Source organism: Rhipicephalus microplus, chromosome 3 (assembly GCF_043290135.1).
Source record: "Rhipicephalus microplus isolate Deutch F79 chromosome 3, USDA_Rmic, whole genome shotgun sequence".
NCBI lineage: Eukaryota > Metazoa > Arthropoda > Arachnida > Ixodida > Ixodidae > Rhipicephalus > Rhipicephalus microplus.
Window position 1 is genome coordinate 7,300,946 of NC_134702.1, and position 16,752 is coordinate 7,317,697.

The following is a 16,752-nucleotide window of genomic DNA, read 5'->3' on the forward strand; positions in this document are numbered from 1 at the left end:
CGTAACACAACACACTGCCTCTACTCCCACCGTCTTCTCTCTTGAGCTCAAGGTAGCAGTGAAGCATTTGCTTGCGCACGGCCGTTACACGATCCTGCTGTTAGGTTGGATGGGTCAAAACTTCGTTAAGGCCCTGTGAGCCTGCGTCAGCTCACAGTTAGTTGAAACCCACGCCAAAACCACAAGACCAAGCCTGTCAGCCACTCTGCACACCTCCTATATAGCACAATACAAATGGCCTTGTGTGTGGGTGGTGGTCGAGGAGGGGGGTATCAGTGATATGGTCTTCATGAAATTTTGGCACGTGTCGAACCGATCAATATTGGTCGAGATTTGCTTTGGTGTTCTTAAATAAAGCCGGAAGTTTGCACCTGTGCTGAATAGCACTTCCCTTGGTTCGTGTCGTTTCACGATGCTCTGCTAAGTGCGCGAGGGAGTGGTTCTGGCTGGCCGGGTTTTCTTGCCGCTAAGCGTTAAACCTTTATAAAATTAAACCTCCGTTTGTGTTGAGCAGCACGTTGGTTGTTTGCAGTTTTGAAATTCTGAAAAAGAAACAGCCCTGCCTAAATGAAAGAGTAAATGCACTGACCGTCGGTGCCGTTTATACCCGGTCTGCCGGGCACTCCCGGCGTCCCGTGGTGTCCGTCGCGTCCGGGAAGGCCATCGATGCCGTCCCGACCCGGAACGCCGTCAAGGCCAGGCTCGCCAGGGAGGCCGTCCCGTCCGTCTAAACCAGGCGAGCCCGACGAGCCCGGTTCGCCTGCAAACAATGAGCAATACAATCGCTGAACTCGTGCGCACTTACATCGAAATACAGCGTGCACATAGTACGTCCGAAGCCACTTGGTGAACTGAGCGGAGCAATTGGACTTATTGAGCACTCCAGATGAAAGCATTGGTTTGGAAGAAAACAAGACTGTTTTAGGGAAGGCTCATGGAACGCGCATGCTGTTGGTCGAATTAAAACTCAGGGTGCAGAAGCATCAGCATTGTAGTTGGGTCTAAAAGGTTAAATAAGAAGTGCTGGTGAAAGTCTGTGCAACGTATCTTGCTTTTGCTTCTGGCGACAATGAATCACATAAGGCTGCGGGTAACTCAATCGCTGACATACACACTACAACGTATAAAAAGCGATAACTGAAATCAATTTTAAGTGAGGACCACATTGGTGTCAAATGCTTAGACGTAGCACAAAAAAAAAGAGGGACACATAGCTGCCAGGTCGAAATAGTTTAGAACTGTTAATCATTCTGCGATGTCACTTGTTTCTGAATAAGAAAGTAACATAAAACGCTGTAATATAACACATACTAGTGTTTGCTATTTCACTGACCGGTGCTCGTAGCGCCAACTAGTTCTTGTATTGCGCTATCAAGTACGCCCAGGGCACAAAGTAATATTTCTCTGGGTTGGAAAACGGAAAACGGAAGCCTGAGTTCTTAGCTTGTATTATGCGGGTTTGTTAAGGTGATGTTTTATTCATGAATACCTTGCGGACTTCTCATGGGAAATTTTTCGGGGGAAGGAGAACTGCACAGTGAATACATTCAGAAATACCGAAACGTTTTAAAGTACAGAGTGTATTAGAATAGGGGGTACTCGGAACGGTCCCAGCACCACTGTATTGAAAGTGAAGCCCAAATAGGGTCAATCTGCAAGTGGTACTGCGGTCGGTGGTCTGCAATCTGTCGTCATTTTAAGAGTTGCGCGCGGCTGTACCAAAAGGGGACAGGATATCAAAAAAAACCCCCAAAGTGGTACTGAGGCAGAATGCTCGCTCCACACTCGAAAGGCACATGCTAAAATCGCAGCTGTAGATGTTGAGCTTCTTATATTTTTTTGGTGTAACTTGTTATAGTTGTATTGTTTTCTTGTTTCTTAAATATAGTTTCAGTTGGTACGCAATGCTACAAAAAGTAACTTGAAATGCAAAGTGAAACAGAAAAAAATACTTTGGACAGTGAGCATGATAATTTGCTGCGCCACCACACGGCATTCAACGAAAATGTAAAGTGCAGCTCCGAGATATCTGCGAATATGAGGAGCATAGGAGGCCATACCTCAGGTTTTCGTTTAATGCTGTGTAATGGCACTGCAAATATTCACGTTTTCTGTCCAATTTTTTCTATTTTACTTCTCATTTCCAGTTAGTTTTTGTAGCAGTGTGTACCAACTGAAGCTATATTTAGAAACAGAGAAAAAAAACATACAAATATAATAAGTTACGCCAAAAAAAAAATCTGCATCTGCCGCTTTATGCAATCTGAACCTGGGCCTTTCAATGGAAAAAGGAGAATTCTACCTCTGAACCGCTTTAGCCATATCATGCGCAATTCTGAAAATTATGGCAGATTCCAAACTACCGATCGCAACGCCTCGAGCGGATTGACCATGTTTGGGCTTCACTCGTCGAAGCTCATTCCGGGCACCAAGCGCTCCGAAAGCGGTGTGACAGGATAGGCTAAAGCCCCCCTTTGTTAGCAGAAACAAGATGGCTACGCCTCCACAGGTCTCACCGGCAGCGTGGTTTTCTTACTCGACATTCTGGCTTTCAGCAACTGAAAGACATTCAGGAATGGAGGGAGAAATACAGTGCTCCATGCGCCAGCCGCTCCTCTCCTCCGACGCCATGTCAGTCTTATCACCAGTCCAGCCTTATCCCGCCAGGGAGCGACTGTGTCGAATTAACGCCAATCGCCCAAAAATGGTCAGTCGATGTGTCAGTCGTCTTCAACCTCTTATCGCTACATCGTCAAGCGGACGTTGACTTGACTTTTGAGGTGTGCACTATTCATTATGAACTTGTCAGTACTCTATGAGTTGTGAAATCCTGGCCGCCTTGTGGAGTGGATAAAGAGAGAGTGGGCCGCAACAATGTTATTCAATCCGGCGCACCAAAGAGCGCCAGCGCTTTGACCAATATCGAAATCATGAAAATATACTTGCACACAAAGTGTTTTCTTCCATCGACATGCCCAGCTGACTGCTCCGAGCACGATAAGCACTCGCGTTCCCACCGGCCACGCAACCCCCGACCCAACCAGTCATTGGCACGTTTCCGCTAAAGGGTGTTGCAATTAAAGAAAAAAAAACTCCGTTACGATGTTGTGACACCATCACACCACACAGGCGCAGCTATCCATGATACCTCATGTGCACAAGCTTTCGCACAAGTGGAAAAAGGTGGTCAAACGGTGCGACGTAAAAGTCGTATTCTCAGCACCAAACCGGCTGTCCAATCTCTGCAGAATGACTGCCCCGTTGTCAAGGACGCTGCAGGTCTGTTGAACAAAGCGTAGGCAGCCCTGTGCTTTTTGACTGCGACAAGAGGTGGTTTACGAGATTTCCTTAAATTGTGGAAAAGTGTAGTTTGGCCAAACCGAGAGATGTTTTAACCATACGCTAGAAGACCATGCAAATAAATAATTTTGTAGGTTTCTTAGCGTCCTTTTGTAATCTCCCAGGATTTCTCTCTCATCCTAAACGATACTTTCATCATTAGGAAGAGCAAAACGCAGATCACCCGTGAAATTATCTAAGCAGAACGCATTGTATATATGGGGGAGGGTTGTGTGAGTGTGGCTTCCATATAACTTAATGATAATGAGACGACGTATCTATGCGTATTTGCAGTGGACGAACTCTGCGTCGAACAGTATATGTGCACTTAAAAAAAAAGGTTGTTAAAAGTTCAAAGTTCGTCGTTGCCTTTCGTGTGTCTTTTGTTCGTTGTGTATTTTTCCGTTGTCGAGTGTCATGGTCATGTACCAGAAAGCTCAACTCACCAAGTTGAAACTGTATTCGTCTTCATGGTAAAACTTCCGTAGACACACAAATCTGCAGTTAAATATTTTTTTTGCGCACGGAAGTGCTTACCTAAATGAATGCTTTTGTGTATGTGGAAGGGGCACGTTTGTCTTAGAAATTCTTAAATGAAGTGTATCTTTCCATTATTCTTTTGAAATCGTAAAGGCAAGCTTTCTTTAAAAAACCTTGTTACTATAAAGAGCTTTTTAAAATAAATTTTTGAGGCAGGAATTGATATCTTAACTGGTGGAACGCTAGAAATACACGCTAAATTAGGGTAGTATTAAAATAAATCATATACAACGGCAGAAGAAACAGCCATTTGCATGCAACTGAGTAGCAGATATGCACATATTTTATTGTGCAACTATAGTCAGTTTAAAAGAGAGCTTTTCACATCATGACCTCTGTCGTATACAGAAACAACTGAATTGTTTGTAGTTATTTCATTGCTACTGATATGCATAAACTATGGACAAAGATGTTTTAGTTATTCAGGAAGCACAAATGACTGTGAGGCATTTTCAAGCAAATCATTTGAATAAGTTAGTAGAGTAAAAATAAACATTGTTATGACTGAGATGCCCATCCTAAAGCTGACAAATCTTCTCGGAAAAGTCACACGTCAACTATATAAAAGATCACAGCATATCCCCAGAGTGAATGATGATGGGTTAGGCGATGCGTCCATTCGTCCATCCGTACGCGTGTCCGTCCATCCGTGCATACGTCATACGTCCAATCGCGTTCGAGAATGCAGACGGTGCGCGGGTAACGCCGACGAGACGCGAGCCAAGGAAGCCGAGCGCAGCGTCTTCAACGCCTGACCAACAATCCACCACGTACGGCGACTATCCAGTAGACTGAGAGAGACACTCGTTCTCCGCGTATCCAGACACAGCTTGCGCAGCGGCCAATCAAAGAGTAGCTGTACAGCGCCATCTAGAGTATTCTCACTCAACTGCAGTTTGTATGTACTTCTATGAGACACCACCGTATATTTACAGTTCGGGAGATACTGCCCTCTTTTCTTTCTCGTCTCTTCCTATCTCGGTTACGCGTGACGCATGACAAGATTAGACTAAGAATAGTTTCGCCCCTACATCATGGCCGATACACTACACACACCTAGCGACGTTAGCAGAATACTTTCTTCAAAGAAAAACAAATGTACGTCCTTCTTGCACTTGAACACGCAATCGGCGCGCAATAAGGACGATCATCTGAGCGCGCTGCTGTCCTCTTTTGGTTTTCCATTTGACATTGTAATGTTGAGTGAAACATGGTATCGCAACGACGAAGTACTGCAGGTGTCTGGTTATGTTACGCATTATCTGAATCGACGCGATAAAAAAGGAGGCGGCGTTCTACTGCTAACTAAGAGTACCCTGCATTGTGAAGTGTTGAAAGATTTTACTCGCACTACTACTGACTTTGAAATCTTGACTGTTCAGCATGGTCGTAGCATTTTTTCCGTAGTATATCGCCCACCTGTAGGAAACGTGGTAAACTTTCTCGAATACATTGACAATCTACTGTCCTGGGTTAATGATAACGATTACAGACTAGTTCTGGGTGGTGATATTAATATTAACATGTTTCATGACAGCTCGCTTCGCAGACGCATAGTACGGGTACTTGAATCAAATGCATGCACTAATACAATTTCCACACCTACTCGTATCCAAGGTAACTGCGAAAGTTTACTCGACATTTTCGTCACAAATATTGATGCACAAAACGTTGAATCGGGTGTCATCACGGCTCAGGTCAGCGACCACTTGCCCATATTTCTCATTGTGAATTCATCTATGTTGCCCTTGCATCCTTCCGCAGATCAGCACTACACATTTCAAGATATTAACCCATTCACTCTTGACAAATTCCGCGGCGAAATCTCGCGCATAAGCTGGCAAGACGTGTACGACGAAAGCGACTGCGACAAAGCGTACGGGTTGTTTTTATCCGCATTTAAGAACGCTTACGCAAAATCATTTAAGCGTAAAACAAAAAAAAAGCCAGAAAAGCAAGAAAGCCATGGATTAATGACAGTGCGTTGAAATTGATAAAGCAAAAAGATGCTCTTTTTAAGCAGTTCTTAAGGACAAGAGACGCAGTAGTTTTAGCCGCGTTTAAAAAACTCCGGAATAAAGTTAATGGGTTCCTAAGGGCAGCAAAGACACAGTACTTCGAGAAATTGTTCCCTGCCGAAACGATAATGCGAACCGATGTCACATGGAGAAAGCTAAATAGTTTACTGCATGGAAACCAACAGGCAGATAATCTAGAGGAATTAACAGTAGACAGTGAGCTCATTTCAGGCACGGCCTTAGCTGACGCTTTTAACAACTATTTTGTGTCACTTGTAAATAGTTCCTATGATCCCCAATGCATAAAATATTTAAAACCCAAAATCGTTCACAGTGCATTCCTAAACCCGACAGACAGTCAAGAGATACAAAGTATGTTTCGCACTATTCGGAATAGTAAAAGCTGCGATATCGATGACCTGCAGATTCGCCCAGCAAAGCATGTACTAGATCTAATCGGTCCTGTCTTGGAGCACGTGTACAATCTTTCGCTGGCGAACGGCACATTTCCAAGACGCATGCAAATCGCGAAGGTAACAGCACTTTTCAAATCTGGCGACTAAAACAAGTTCTCGAACTATAGACCAATATCAATTCTGCCTATTTTTTCTAAATGTCTCGAGAAGCTGATAAATGTAAGAATAACCTCATTCTGTAACAAGTACAATCTTCTTACAGATATTCAATTTGGGTTTAGAAAAGGTCGCTCAACTGAATTAGCATTATTGACCCAAAAAGAAATAATTCTGCAAGGCTTTGAGGAAAATTTGGTTACCCTTGGCATATTCATTGATTTTTCAAAGGCCTTCGATACCATCAATCACAACACTTTACTAACAAAACTTGATATTTACGGCTTTAGAGGAACATTTCTGAAATTAATTAGAAGTTATCTGCAGTATAGGTATCAAACTGTTGTTATAGGCAATCACTATTCAAAAAATTTACCGATACCTGCTGGGGTCCCACAAGGGAGCATACTTGGACCGCTATTGTTCAACATTTATATAAATGATTTAACGAATATTAATACTACGGCGCGATTTGTTATCTATGCGGACGACACTAGTTTATTTATCACTTCTAGAAACGTTGCCGAACTCATCAGCACTGCCAATGATACTCTAGAACAAATAAACAAATGGAGTTTATCAAACTCGCTAACTATTAATGCTGCCAAAACAAAAGGCGTGCTTTTTCAACCAAAGAATAAAAAACAAGTAGTCCATGGATGTCTCCAGATAGGAACTTCCGGGATAGAAGTAGTACCTTCAGTCAAAAGTTTAGGCGTCATTTTTCAGGAAAACATGTTATGGAATGAACATGTCAACACTATTGCCAATAAGCTTGCTCGAGTCACAGGTATACTAGTAAGATTACGCCTCTTGCTGCCATTGAAAGTGCAGCTCTTACTTTATAATTCTCTTTTTCTATCGCATATCAATTACTGTCATCTCGTATGGGGCAACACAACCAGCTCAAACATCAACATTTTATTCCTTTTGCAAAAGAAAGCCGTTCGAACGATTTTAAATGCTCCATTCGATGCACACACGGACCCTATTTTTGACCAGTTAAATATCATACCACTAAAGGCAGTGTACAATACAATTTTGCAAAAACGGTTTTTAATAGAAAGAAAGAATAGCATGGGTTTTCTAGAGCATTCGTTAAGGCTCACATTACATTCAAGCACGTTCAGTACACGTCACAAAGAAACCTGGCATGTTACACATTGTAGAACAAATTATGGAAAACAAATGCTACGTCATGCCTTACCATCTTTGCTAAACTCTCTTCATTAACTGCCATATTTCCCCCCCCCCCGAAGGATCTGGATGTGTCGATCATACATCTTATTCGCTATTGTGTTTTAAATGAACATGCATTTTATGTTAAAAGTACAAGGCGAAGCGTTTTTGAACTTTTGTATATTCATTAGTGAATACTTCTTATGCTCGTATGTTTACTATGTATTTTTGCGTATTTTTGTGTTGAAGGTGTATAGCGACGCGTTTCAAACTTTGTATATAAATTTTTTCATTGTTTTCGGATGCAAATGTTTTAAATTATCTCTATTTCTTACTGTGCGTGTGTGTACATGAATCTGTTTTTGCATTGCATTTTTGATCTTGCCCGCCAACTGTTCGTTGCGAAAGAAAAGGGGCACAGACCTCGTCAAGCCGTAATGTGGCTTTTTGTCTGTGTCCCTGTTATCTGTACAATGTATAGATGCGAAATAAAGTTCAAGTTCAAGTTCAAAACAGAAGCGTGCGTGCACGTTCGAGTTTCTTTGTGTGCGTGCACATTATGATATGGTTCGAAGCGTTATCTTGAGACCAGCCGAAGATCGATGCTTAGTGAATATCTCGAGCCCTCCCTGACGCGGAAGACTTCCGGAGCCAGGCGTTCCCATCTTTAGTTAACTCTAATCAAGGTAAACGATGAATAGTGCACCAAGACGAAATAAAACCTAAACACATGAGCAATATGCACTTCAAGGACGAATAAAAAAAATTATGGACCATCTCCTCGAAGGGAACCATGATGGGATGCGAAGCAGCTGCAGCGCGCATGCCATTGACCCGGCTGAAATGGGCGTCGATGCGAGTGCTGAAAGAACGGTTTGAATAGAAACTCGGTGTAGCCTTTACTCGAGCAAGGGTTTCTTTAAAACACAAGAAACACTAGATGTGGATTGAGTCTTCGTGTATGTTTTATCACTGATAAACGAGCCGGAGAGTATTTAAACTCGATGTGTAGTCAAGCGTTGCGGACGGTGGAGAGGGTGAAGCGAGGGAGAGGTGTGTTGCGAGCGGGCGGAGGAGCAACACCACCTAGGTGTCTTGAAAGAAGCCAGCAGCTGCAGTGGGTGATGGAGAGAGTGACATGAATGCGCAGGCGCCATTTGACCTTGACATTGTTCCAAATACTGCAGCGGGAGGAACGCGGTGCGGTGCGTTGGCACGGAGACACGGACGAGCAGCGTTAGGCTAGCCAAATAGCTGCTTCGCATGTAAAACGCGAAATCGGAGGGTGACAGGGAACAATAACAAATTGCAAGAGCTGAAGAAACTAACCAGTGGCTGCTGTACTCTCAAACTCTAATGGTTCACGCCATTATGCAGAGCATCAAGCGTGACATTACAGGGTCCTGCTACACTTCTTGAGCATGGTCAGAAAACGCTGCCGGTAGAATAGGCCCCCGACAACACGTAAGTCAAATATTATAGCGCAGAACGTGACCTGGAATTCTCGATAAATTATCAAAGTTAGCTGAAAATTCCTTTCTCTTCTCTCGACAAAAGATGGAGAATGCTCAAAAATCACTCGTAGAAAGCCCGTCTATCAGCCATTGGCTGATTTGAACATGGCGCTAGGTCCTTACAGAGATGGCCGCGGGAGGCCGCGACTTCTCCACGCGCGCGCACGCGATGACATTGAGAAAGCCGCGCATTCTAAGAAAAAAAAATTCGGCAAATCCCACGCACCCGGAAATCGACGTTATGGGAAGCATACGCAAGGAAGGTGACCATGTAGCAATTTTTTTACTGAGCAACACGTCATAAAATGACGCTAAATATATGTGCAAATGTTGCCCCCACAGACGTATGTTGAAGAGTTGCAGATGTTTATGTAACCAGTTGTTTGCACTTGCGCAACGATGTCAACTGGAACATGCGTATTTGCAACACTGATATGGAGCTGATATGAAGCGCTGATGCTCGCGAAGTTGCTGGCCCTTGGACACTGCTACAAAAATCAACTTCAGCGCATGGCATCTAACCACGATGGACCACAACCCGACGTGACGGCTGTATCAAAGGAGTACTTATGTAATCTTTATAAAATTGGGTAGGCAGCACTGCAACTACTATTGACGTTTCACGAAGATTAACGTCTGTTTGAAAAGTAGTTCCGACACATGGAATAGCCCTGTGGTATAATGCTTGACTGCCACGCAGAATTCTTGGGTTCGACTCCTGCTGGGACCCTGAAATTTATTGTTCGCATTCATTGGGGGTCAACGCTGCCTACTTCAGGTTTTTCTTAACACTGACATTTATTCTATGTCGTCGTCGGGTCAATTCTACCGATGTCCGGTATTTCATAACACTTACGCGTTAAAATCGCCCATGTGTGTTTTCATCGTTTCTAGGTAGATACTGAATGTCAATCACCGGTAGCACATACCCGCATACCAGTGGCACATACCCGCCCGTGGTATGTGCCACTGTCTGGCAGAAAGTAATTGAAGACGAGCGCGACGGGATCGTGATAATATTCATGTCTTGACCAGTGCGTAATATTCGTCAAATTTTCTTACCCTCCCATGCTAATTCTGGCTCACGTCAAGTTAAGGGGTGACCACAAGAGCACCCAAACCGGAGTGGCTAGATAAATAGATAGATTAGATAGATAGATATGCTCAGAGTCGTCGAAGTTCGCTAAGCAATGCTTCACATTTAAAAGTCCTGAAGGTCCTGAGGTGCGGGTAATGGAATGGAATGAAAAAAATTGCCCGCAGCTTCCCTCGGGGGAACACTGAGGAGGATGCGGAGCATATAATTGGTTAACGGGGTGTTAAAGTGCGACTTACTTGGGTCGATGGCTAAATTGGTTAACGTGGTTGTGAAATGGGGTGTTAAATTGCGACTTACTTGGGTCGATGGCTAAATTGGTTAACGTGGTTGTAGGAGGGGGTGTTAAATGAGTGAACACGTACACACGTATGCGAAAGGACGGCGCTGGTCGAAGGGACGTCGATCATTGTGTTTGTGGATTCGTTGGAATTCATTTCACCGCGACCTTGGAGTCGACGCGCCATACAAACCAACCGACGAGCGGCAACTGAGCGAGCGAGCGCCGACCTTGAGTATATATACAGCGCGACGGCGCATGCACTGTCAGCTGTTGAATGTTCTCGAAGGAGAAGCGCGCGCGCGGCACAGATGGCGACGGCGCGACGGCGCATGCGCTGTCAGCTGTCGAATGTTCTCGAAGGAGAAGCGTGCACGGCACAGATGGTGGGCGACGGCGCAACGGCGCATGCGCGCGCGTCAGCTGTCGAATGTTCGAGAAGCGGTGCGGACGGCGCGGACGGCGCACTACAAGGCGCGAGTATAAGATGCTTCCGCATCTAAAAACTTTATTTCAGTCCTGCAGGACGCTCTTAGCGCGTAGCGGGCGTCTCCCACGTAGGGACCGAAAGGGAGTACCTGGCGGCCGCTTGGTGGGCGTGCTGGACGGCGAGAAGTGAGCTCCTGAGGGACCTCTCCCACTTGCTTGAGGTAGAGTCGGGAGCAGTTATTCTACACTCCTAGAGCATGTGTGCGAGTGTCGCTGTGTGTCCACATGATGGGCCTGTGTTGCTGGGGTATCCATCGGGATAATAAACGTGAAGCGTGGCAAGGTTTGGGTACGTGTGTGTCTGTAATAGGCGTAGGGTTAATGCCTGCGGTCGGTTAAGTTTCGGATGTGGCGGTGGAAAAATGCGGTGTTCCAGGTAAAAGTGCTTTGTAACTTCATTGTACGTAATTGGTGCATCCCGATTGGTATCCAACCCAGCAAGATGAGGTTGCCCTGTGGCAGAGCGGTCGGTAAGTGCGCGCGCTGCATCATGGGCGATCTCGTTGAGGTTGGATAGGGCACCCGGCACCTGGCCGAGATGGGCGGGGAACCAGATGATAGTGTGGTGCTTCATGGCACTCGGGTCCGCTTTGCGCAGGATACGGAACGCCTGGTCGGAGATGACTCCGCGTTCGAAGGCTTTGATGGCCGGCCTGGAGTCGCTGTAGATGAATTCCCGTTTGCTGTCGAGCATAGCTATAGCTATAGCTACTTTCTCCGCTACTTGGAGGTTTCGGGTGAGTATTGTGGCAGAGTTAAGAGTCTGCTGCGCGGATGATATCGCGACCGCGGCGAAGGCTCGGTTGTTGCGATAGGCAGCGGCGTCCACGAACGAGACGTTGTCCGCTTCCATTTTTTTTCGCCCCTGCCAGCTTTCCCTGCTTAGCTTCCTGCGCTTTCGTCGGGACGAGTGAAGAGAGAATGTAATTGAGACATGCGACAAATTTTCGCAACTCCACTCGCACTGGATGGATTCTTGAAACTTTTGCGGCATTGAATTCTTGAGACAAGTAGCTCTTCCAGTGAATTAATTCCTTTGCTACATCAAGAAGTGTTTCAGGGCCCCTTTAATAATTTAAGACATCAGCGATACCATGGTGTCGACACCGTTTATTCGTCAGAGCTGCCTGACCAATTGTTAGAACGAAAATGCTCACTGCGGTGATGATTATGTAAATGTAAAGAAAATGAAGGACAAACACAGTGCATGTTCTGCTTATAATATAATGATCTCGCGTTTTGTGTGCCAAAAAGGCAACATGAAAGAGCCATGTTCAAGATGCAGTGACGTCACACACAACGCGCTTCTTTAGCATGTAGGCCAGCGCGCGGTCGGGCTCAGACCCGTGACATTCGGTCAGTATAGCCGTGCACCGCAAGCACTATAGATACCGCCGACGCGTACTTTCTCTATAGAATTGCTGGGGGATTTTCGTGCCGTGTCCCTCATATGCAGCACTATCTGCAAAGTTACCCCACGAGTGGATATGATATTTAGTAGCAACACCCCCTAGTGATCTTTCTTGCTTTTAGTAGAGATGGAATACTCGTTTTAGCATTAAAAGTATTTCATTACCATAATAAAAATTCAGCTTTTCTTTTCTGTATGATCGATGGTTGCGATTTCAGAGCCTAAAACGTGCACGCAGGCAACGAGCCCCTATTCAGAGATGTTCATAAGTTCTTGTTGGGTGCATTCCATGAAATTACGTATCATAAGCAGCGAAAGAAAGCCCATCTATATTGTGAAATTGGGCGCACTGTGCGCAACTCAAGCCATCTTGAGGAGTAGGCGCACGCCAGTTTTATTGATCAACTACGTTAATGTCCATCCAGATTTTGCACAACACCATGAAGGTTACTTGATACGCCTTGCTTCTGACGGAGGAAATGCGGACTACGCTTCACGGCATTCTTCCAACGGCGAAACTTCATCGATCAAATCGGACCCATAAGTTTTCCTCACGACAGTGTACCAGGCTCCGAAATTGTACCTGACGCGCGTCGAAACACCGCTACCCTTACAAAGCCTATGCCTTGAAGTGTACTATAATTTATGCGCTAATTAGGGTAATTCAGTTATTGGTGAATTAGTATGCCCGTGACGTGTACATTACGTTGTTTATTCAGAGCTGTAGCCGAAGTATAGCAAGAAAAACTGAACAGAGACAACGACTGGCCACGGGGCTGGCTCTTCTATTTCTTGCTTTCGTTTTCCTGTACTTTAAATTTGAAACTTCATTATTTCCAACGTTCCATCACATGGCAAGCTGCCCGCTCATGCTGAATTTCAGCGTCGTTCTTTGTCATTGTGATATACATTTATTCCTTTGCTTCTTCCGGAGCACAAGAACTGGTGGTCATCTTCTAACACGAGTGTATTTTATGTCGGGGTACACCATGGCTCCTCTGACGTGCTTCCATCACGGATATGAAGTTGTGAAATATGTACGCACAGATTGCAAATAAAAAAAAACGAGAAGGAGGATTTGCAGCCGATCCACGAAGCGAATTCTGATGATGGAGGAAAGCTTGGTCCAAAGAACTGTAATGTCTACGTTGAAGTCGTCGACCAGTATGAAGAACTAGCAGCTGCACGCACGCACGGACGGACGGACAGCTGGACAGATGGATGAACAAGGTTCTGTCAATTTTTAAACCATATCGTTATAAAAGCTCTATGTACGGTATATGTAACACCTGTGTTTTGGTCTGACGGGAAGGTACGACCACGATGGTGTCAACAAGCATCGTGCGAGACTGAAGAGCTTTGCTTCTAAAAACCGCGAAGAAAAAGTTATGTCACTCAAAGTCGAAGCTACGACCCCTCACGCACTCCGCACCGCAAGGTGCCACCGACTCGGTCACAAAAGGTGCGTTCTTGAGCTTGCTAACGGCAGCACATTAAGTGTTGGCGGCACTCGGAGATCGGTGACTTCAGCACGTTCCTGTTATGACTGGTGGGATGGTGCGAAGAACCCGGAGGGGCGCGCTTTAGAGGTCGTCGCCCCGGGCGTTGGTATGCGCAAGCGCCTCGTTAAAGCGTGTCCGCTCGTGCACCCGAGATCGACTCGCGACTGAGGTGGTTTGTTCGATTACCGCTTGCACTGCAAGTGTGCGTTGAAGTTACAGAGAACACGAAGGTCACTTCGCTCGCCTCAGCTACCGTGCTTGTGAATGGAGCATGCTTCTCGCACAGAATTTTCTGACAGTCGTTAGTTCACGCTTGTCTTCTGTATAGCTATGCATTCGTCCCATGCGTCCTTCTTTGTGTTACAGCAGAGCGCTTTAAGTGTCGAACTGTGGCTTTTTAGTTCGCACTCATCCTGTCTTTGTTTCGTGTGTCCTTTCTGCTTGAGGAACGCGCTGCAACTTTCGAGTGACTTGCCGTTCTTGTCGTGAAATCACACTTTGTTGCTGCAGAATTCATTTCTTCGCCCTTGTGGCTTAACAATGCACAATAAACACTCTGCTACCTCTGTGAGATACGTTTCACTTTCATATTATATCAGTTCATATGACAAAGGAATCAGTCATGATTTTTTCTTACTTCTTTCTCGCAATGTAAGGACATATTCTGCGAGGTTTAACAACATTCTGTTTTGTTATGCAGTTTGTTTTTACCTCTCTGTTCATTTCGGATACCAGGGTCCGAAATATCTGGTTTCGCCCGTAAAATTCTGATTGAATGGATGTGCTTAGATTTCGATTTTTTATTACATGTTCATTTTTGTTTATTTCCTTAAGGCCACATATGCTTGCATGGCGCACTGCGTAGAGCAAAAATTACATGTACCAGTGTTTTTCAAATAGAAGCACTATTAGCAATTGCAAAAAATGTGTGTTCAAGATTTATGGTTTATATCATCTGTCGCAGTTAAATACAAGTTACTTCGAATATCAGCACTTAATCGTCAATGTTAAATTATATAATACGGGTTATCAGTATTGTTATAATTACATAATGCAATCCTCAAAAAGTGCTTTCGAACATGATCCTGAAATAAGGGATGAACTAACGCAGTTCAGGCTTCCTCTTTTTAAACAAAAGAAAACAGAATTGCTAGTTAATGTTAAAAAATTGTTTGTGTGCTTCGGACTAACTACAGTAAAATGTGGCAACGTATTGAGATAGCACAAATGATTAAACTGAACCAAGCATAGCAGTAGCTTCTTCGCTATTGGGTTTTGTATTCGTTTTGTGGGTATCTGGTGAATTGAGAGCATTCATGCAGTTTACGTTACGTCTTTGAGTAGCCTCACAAAATTTAAAAAGTTCATGCAGTGGTGAAAAAAAAATTAAGAACACTGTGAATTCCAAATGTGTTCGGCAAACGCTTGTGACCCGTTAAGACGTAATTGCAGCTTAAGGCGCGAAAACGACACGGACGAAGAGAGACAGTACACACACACGGAGCGCCACTTCCAACAAAGATTTATTTCGAAAGAGCACAGAACATATATAGACACCGCGCGCGCCGTCACCGTGCCTTAATGCGCAGCCGCATTTAAGTAGCGTAACTCCTTTGGCGATAAAGAAATGGAGGCTACGCTAACGCACAGATCACCTAATTCGATTATTCTCTTGGCCTCAATGATTAGTCTTACTGATTTATCAGGGCTTCGGGCGACTACCGCGCAGGCGCTAAAGTTAGGAACGCAATGACAATCCCGGCAGTGAATACTGTCTGTACTGTACTGTACTGTCTCTCTTCGTCCGTGTCGTTTTCGCGCCTTAAGCTGCAATTATGTTAAACCAACAAGCCCATTCTGCTATTCTCACACCGTTAAGACGGGGTCGGTTAGAATAAAACGCGATGCGTGCGACTCTCTTGTGGCATGAGTGGGCAGATTGTGGCCGGGATACAGGAGAGATGCGTTCACGTGGGAGTCATCCAACTGCTGCAACGAGACGCCAGACTAAGGAGGGTTGCCGCGAGCGCTGCGGTGCCATGACGTCACTGCTGAGAGAGTGTAAGGGGGACATTACCTCATTTCTCTTACCGCCCAACCATTTCGTAGAGGTTATTAACCAGCGAAGCTTGAGGGCTGTGGTGCATTTTCTGTTGTGGCTTTTGATTTTTCGATCACTATGTTTAAGGAACGTGTGCTTCATGCTTTGAATTCAGTGACGTTAGCTTAAAGGGCCGTAAGTGGAAGGACGCCTAAAGGCTTCTGTAATGTTGGTATCATGCTGCGGTTACTATGCTGTGGTTAGTATATTCTCAAGCTATGCGAGGCCTGTTAGATTACCCGACTTTTGGCCGAAGAAAACGAAACTGGCATAACTGGAGCGGTGAAAAATTAATTACCATCAAAATAGTTTTCTTGGGAATTAACACACATCTCACAGCGCGGCTACTATTATTGGAAGCATTCTCGTAAGGCCCCTTTCACAATCGTGTTTAGCCTATTTAGCCCTCGTTGCAGCAATGATGTCACCCCTTTCCTTATATCACAGTCCTTTCAATGGCCTCTTGATATTGCAAAACAGCCAGAATCAGCAGGGGGTTATATCTGGAAAGTAAGGAGCCTGTTTAAACACGAAGTCTGGTTTTCTCGCTAAAAAAGTCTGTGTCAAGGCAGAAATTCGCAGGAGCATTGTTGTGATAGATGTGCCGATTCTGTGTTGATAACAACTCGTCTTTTCCACCGCACAGCATCACGTATGCGATGGAGGTCACCGCTGTAGTACTCTTTGGTGACTACTTGACCCTGTTGTGCG

The 16,752-nt window shown here is 44.9% G+C and overlaps 1 protein-coding gene across 1 annotated transcript in view; it reads right to left on the reverse strand.

Moving 5' to 3' along the window:
* LOC119164009 (uncharacterized) overlaps nt 1-16,752 on the reverse strand; it is a 160,270-nt gene that overhangs the window by 49,409 nt on the left and 94,109 nt on the right. Inside the window, exon 4 of the mRNA XM_037416107.2 lies at nt 590-760. Coding sequence (XP_037272004.2) covers nt 590-760 — 171 coding nt within the window. The remainder of the gene's footprint in view (nt 1-589; nt 761-16,752) is intronic.